General features: G+C 49.0%; 1 protein-coding gene across 1 annotated transcript in view; it reads right to left on the bottom strand.

The window, feature by feature from the left end:
• LOC144611725 (neuronal PAS domain-containing protein 3-like) overlaps positions 1-5,837 on the bottom strand; it is a 56,931-nt gene extending 51,094 nt beyond the window's left edge. Inside the window, exon 1 of the mRNA XM_078430958.1 lies at positions 5,793-5,837. Coding sequence (XP_078287084.1) covers positions 5,793-5,837 — 45 coding nt within the window. The remainder of the gene's footprint in view (positions 1-5,792) is intronic.
• Positions 5,838-6,142: the final 305 nt, after the last annotated feature.

Genomic DNA, 6,142 nt, shown 5'->3' with positions numbered 1-6,142 from the left:
CTCTCCCCTGTTGCTACAACCTCTGTGATCCAAGCCTGCCCCCACAAATCTTTCCACACTCCATGACTCTATGTATGGGCAAGGTGGGCCGAAGGCCTGTTTCCACACTCCGTGTGTGGGTAGGATGGGCCGAAGGGCCTGTTTCCACATTGTATGTGTGGGCAGGATGGGCCGAAGGGCCTGTTTCCACACTCCATGACTCTATGTGTGGGCAAGTTCGGCCGAAGGCCTGTTTGCACACTGTATGTTTTCACAAAATGCTGGAGTAACTCAGCGGGTCAGGCAGCATCTCGGGAGAGAAGGAATGGGTGACGTTTCGGGTCGAGACCCTTCTTCAGACTGATGTCAGGGGGGCGGGATAAAGGAAGGATATAGGTGGAGACAGAAGATGGAGGGAGATCTGGGAAGGAGGAGGGGAAGAGAGGGACAGAGGAACTATCTAAAGTTGGAGAAGTCAATGTTCATACAGCTGGGCTGCAAACTGCCCAGGCGAAATATGAGGTGCTGTTCCTCCAATTTCCGGTGGGCCTCACTATGGCACTGGGAGGAAGCCCATGACAGAAAGGTCAGACTGGGAATGGGAGGGGGAGTTGAAGTGCTCGGCCACCGGGAGAGCAGTTTGGCCAACGCGGACCGAGCGCAGGTGTTGAGCGAAGCGATCGCCGAGCCTGCGTTTGGTTTCGCCGATGTAAATAAGTTGACATCTAGAGCAGCGAATGCAATAGATGAGGTTGGAGGAGGTGCAGTGTGAACCTTTGTCTCACCTGGAAAGACTGTTTGGGTCCTTGGATGGGAGTTGAGGGGGGAGGTAAAGGGACAGGTGTTTGCATCGCGTGCGGTTGCAGGGGAAAGTGCCCGGGGATGGGGTGGTTTGGGTAGGAAGGGACGAGTGGACCAGGGAGTCACGGAGGGAACGGTCTCTGCAGAACGCAGAAAGGGGGAGGGGAGGGAAGATATGGCCTGGGTGGTGGGTCCACACTGTATGACTCCATGTGTGGGCAAGTTGGGCCGAAGGGCCTGTTTTCCACACTGTATCAGAATCAGAATTGCCTTTATTGTCATCCAAAAAAAACCCAAGTTCCTTTGGACGAAATTCCATTTCCCACAGTCCAACAATAAGAGCAATAAAAATGAGCAATAATACACACAACCACAAACCAACACAAAACAAAAAAAAGAAACATCCATCACACTCCATGACTCTATGTGTGGGCAGGTTGGGAGCCGAAGGGCCTGTTTCAATAGACAATAGACAACAGGTGCAGGAGGACTTTTTCCTCATCTCAGTTCTAAATGGCCTACCCCTTATTCTTAAACTGTGGCCCCTTGTTCTGGACTCCCCCAACACTGGGAACATGTTTCCTGCCTCTAACGTGTCCAACCCCTTAATAATCTTATACGTTTCGATAAGATCCCCTCTCATCCACCTAAACACACTGTATGACTCTATGTGTGGGCAAGTTGGGCCAAAGGGCCTGTTTCCGCACTGAATGACTATGGTGGCACAGCGGTAGAGTTGCTGCCTTTACAGCGAATGCAGCGCCGGAGACCCGGGTTCGATCCCGACCACGGGTGCTGTCTGTACGGAGTTTGTACGTTCTCCCCGTGACCTGCGTGGGTTTTTCTCTGAGATCTTCGGTTTCCTCCCACACTCCAAAGACGTGCAGGAGTGTAGGTTAATTGGCTTGGTAAATGTTTTAAAAAAATTGTCCCTAGTGGGTGTAGGATAGTGTTAATGTGCGGGGATCGCTGGTCGGCGCGGACCCGGTAGGCTGAAAGGCCTGTCTTCTGCGCTGTGTCTCTAAACTAAACAGATGCGCTCCAATGCTGAGAACTATATTCTGCACTCTGTATCTTCTCTTTGCTCTACCTATTGTTCTTGAGTTTGACTTGATTATATTTATGTTCAGCGCATCCGATCTCCTTGGATAGCCTGCAAAACAAAGCATTTGACTGTACTTTGGTACACGTAACAATAATAAAACAAAACCTAAACTATCCCTCTGCCTCTGCAGATGCTGCCTAACCTGCTGAGTATTTTCCAGAAGATTAGACACAAAAAAATTGAAGTAACTCAGCGGGTCAGACAGCATCTCTGGAGAAAAGATATTGGTGACGTTCTGGGTCGAGACTCTTCTTCAGTCTGAGAGTCAGGGGGAAAGGGAAAGGAGAGATATAGATGGTGATGTGGAGAGTTATAGAACAAATGAATGAAAGACATGCAAAAAGTTAACGATGATAAAGGAGACAGGCCATTGTTAGCTGGGGGCTAGGTGGGAAAACGAGTTACAGCCAATGAGACTCAACAAGATGACTTTGAAGCTAGAAGAATGTATGGGGAGAGGCAGAGAAGAGAGAGGGTTGCAGGGGTTACCTGAAGTTAAATAAATCAATATTCATACCTCTGGGTTGCATGCAGTCCAAGCAAAAATATGAGGTGTTGTTCTTCCAATTTGCATTTGGCCTCACTCTGACAGTGGACCAGGACAGAAAGGTCAGTGTGGGAATGGGAGGGGGGAATTAAAGTGTTTGGCAACCGGGAGATCTGTGCGGGTCGGTCGGGGACGAGCTGTCTGTCCGGTGGGCGTGGGGGAAGAAGAGGGGAAGTTTTGTTGCCTCCATCACAGTGAGGGGGGTGTTTGGAGTCGCTGTGAATGGACGTTTGTGTTGGGGTCGTGTGTCTTGTGTTCTTTTTTGTGTGTGTGACTGCTATGTAGTTTCGTTCGGCACCTTGGTACCGAATGACAAATAAAGCTCTGTTGAACTGTTGATCACATAGGTCCAGGCGGACTGAGCGAAGGTGTACAGTGAAATGATCGCCCAGTCTACGCTTGGTCTTGCCGATGTATAAGAGTTCCAGAAGATTGTTTCTCCTGCCAGTATCTGCCTCCACGTGCCTTTAGGATTAATGCCTCCAGGGACTTTGCCACTTGTGTTGAAATGAGGAGGATAAATGAACCAACATGGGTTGAAACTGTAGACTCAGCCTGTGATTGAATAGTTTACTTACTGGGTTGAGGTTAGTTTATTGTCATGTGTACCGAAGTACATTGAAAAGATTTTGCGTGCTAACCAGTCAACGGAAAGACAATACCCGATCACAAACAAGCCGTCCACAGTGTACCGATACAGACCAAAGGGAATATCATTTAGTGCAAGATAAAGTTCGATCAAAGATCATCCAAGGGTCCCCAATGAGGTGATGGTAGTAATGGGCAGCCACAGCAGTAATGGCGCAGCGGTAGAGTTGCTGCCTTACAGCGCTTACAGCGTCAGAGATCCGGGTTCGACCCTGACTACGGGTGCTGTCTGTACGGAGTTTGTACGTTCTCCCCATGTACCGCGTGGGTTTTCTCTGAGATCTTCGGTTTCCTCCCACACTTCCAAAGATGCACAGGTATGTAGGTTAATTGGATTGTATAATTGTAAATTGTCCCTAGTGCGTGTAGAATCGTGTTAATTGTGCGTGGATCGCTGGTCGGCGCGGACTCGGTGGGCCGAAGGGCCTGTTTTCCGCGCTGTATCTCTAACTAAACTAAACTAAAATGTGTACCGAGGTACAGTGAAAAACGTTTGTCGTGCTAACCAGTCAAAGGAAAGACTATGCACAATCACAATGAAGCCGGCCACAGTGGACAGATACAGGATGAAGGAAATAACGTTTAGTGCAATTAAAGATAGTCGAGGGTCTCCAATGTCCGATGGTAGCTCGGGACCTGCTCTCTAGTTGGTGATAGGATGGTTCAGTTGCCTGATAACAGCTGAGAAGAGAACTGTACCTGAATCTGGAGGGTGTGTGTTCTCATACTTTAATATCTTTTGCCCGATGGGAGAGGGACGAAGAGGGAGTGGCCAGGGGTTGAGACTTTGAGGGGAGTTGTTGTCCAATATTAGGACCAGCAGCCTAACTTGTCCACATTGATACTGGTATTCAGGCTTCCCGACTGGGAATGCAGGAGGAAAGATCAGACACAGCATTAATAAAGTTGCAGATACCACGAGAATTAGTGGAGTTGTGGACGGCAAAGAGCTCTTAGTCAGTTTAGAAATACAGTTCAGAAACAGGCGGCCGCCATTGGTGGAGCGGGAGCACGTGGCCGCTGGCTGGGTGAGGTCACGTGGGGGCGCGGGGCGGGTGACGTTACCCTTTGTCCCTTATTTGGGAGTGAAGAAGTTGGCAACCTTACTAATACGGGACAAGGGCGGTCCCGTACGGGGACAAACCGATTTAGCCCAAAATACGGGATGTCCCCGGCTAATACGGGACAGTTGGCAACCCTATTGCCTCGACAAGGAAGATGTTGAGGCTTTGGAAAGGATACAGAAGAGTTTCACCAGATGCTACCTGGATTAGAGAATATTAGCAACAAGGCTAGGTTTTACAAACCTGGACTGTTTTCTCTGGAGCGTTGGAAACTGAAGGGCAACTTGATTGAAGTGTATAAAATTTTGTCGAGGCGTAGATCGGATAGACAGTCAGTCTTTTCGTTGCCCAAGGGTGGAAATGTCAAATTCGAGAGGGTAGAGGTGTGAGGTTTGGTTTAAAGATACAGTGTGGAAAAAGCCCCTTTGGCCTAGTGAGCCCGCGCTGACCAGCGATCCCCGCACGTTATCAATACCTTACACACACTATTTAAGTATAGGAATAAAGGAGGATTTGAATATAGGAGTAAAGAGGTCTTTCTGCAGTTGTATAGAGCCCTGGTGAGACCAAATCTGGAGTATTGTGTGCAGTTTTGGTCTCCTAATTTGAGGAAGGATGTCCTTGCTATTGAGGCAGTGCAGCGTAGGTTCACGAGGTTAATCCCCGGGATGGCGGGACTGTCGTATGAGGAAAGATTGGAAAGACTGGGCTTGTGTTCACTGGAGTTTAGAAGGATGAGAGGGGATCTTACAGAGACGTATAAAATTATACAAGGACCGGACAAGCTAGATGCAGGAAAAATGTTCCCAATGTTGGGGGAGTCCAGAACCAGGGGCCATAGTCTAAGAATAAAGGGGAGGCCATTTAAAACTGAGGTGAGAAGAAACCTTTTCACGTTGTGAATTTGTGGAATTCTCTGCCACAGAAGGCAGTGGAGGCCAATTCACTGGATGAATTTAAAAGATAGAGCTCCAGGGGCTAGTGGAATCAAGGGATATGGGGAGAAGGCAGGCACGGGTTACTGATTGTGGATGGTCAGCCATGATCACAATGAATGGCGGTGCTGGCTCGAAGGGCCGAATGGCCTCCTCCACCACCTATTTTCTATGTTTCTATGTTTACTAGGGACAATTTATAATTTTTTCCAAGCCAATTAATGTAGACACCTGGACGTCTTTGGACTGTGGGAGGAAACCAAAGATCTCAGACAAAAGTCACGGGGAGAACGTACAAACTCCGCACAGACAGCACCCGTAGTCGGGATCGAACCGGGGACTCTGGCGTTGTGAGGCAGCAACTCTACCACTACGCCATCGTGCTGCCCTGTTTTAAAACAGGGGAGAGGATTCAGGGACCACTGCATCCTTCATTAAGTCTGGCCACAGTGTCACCAATCCACAAGCTGGAAATCTAATCATTTTCTAAATTAACACCTTGTAAAAGATAATTTCAGTTTAATTAATTATAGTAGTCAATCTTTCTGTGCGTGTGTTTTTAATTTCCATCTAGTTTGGTAAATGAATGATTAAATAGATTGGGACTGCTCCCGTAAACCACTCCACTCATAACAAGTCTTTAGAAATTATTTTTTAAGCCAGCGGTCCTTTACGGTAATAAACGACTATTTAGTGAGCCTGTCCCGACTTACGTAGGGCCAGCCAGCCAGCCCCAACAGGATCCGAGCCGCAGTCATACATAGGGTTGCCAACTGTCCCGTATTAGCCGGGACATCCCGTATTTTGGGCTAAATTAGTTTGTCCCGCACGGGACTGCCCTTGTCTCGTATTAGTAGGGTTGCCAACTTCCTCGCTCCCAAATAAGGGACAAGGTGATGTCACCGCCCCGCGCCCCACGTGACCTCACCCAGCCAGCGGCCACGTGCTCCCGCTCCACCAATGGCGGCCGCCCGGTTGGGGAAGGGGGTAGGAGGGAGGGTAAGGGTTGAGGGAGATGGAGTGGGGAGTGGAGGGAGGGAGGGTAAAGGTTGAGGGGGATGGA

Source organism: Rhinoraja longicauda, chromosome 41 (assembly GCF_053455715.1).
Source record: "Rhinoraja longicauda isolate Sanriku21f chromosome 41, sRhiLon1.1, whole genome shotgun sequence".
Lineage (NCBI taxonomy): Eukaryota > Metazoa > Chordata > Chondrichthyes > Rajiformes > Arhynchobatidae > Rhinoraja > Rhinoraja longicauda.
This window is presented reverse-complemented; position numbering and strand designations above follow the sequence as displayed.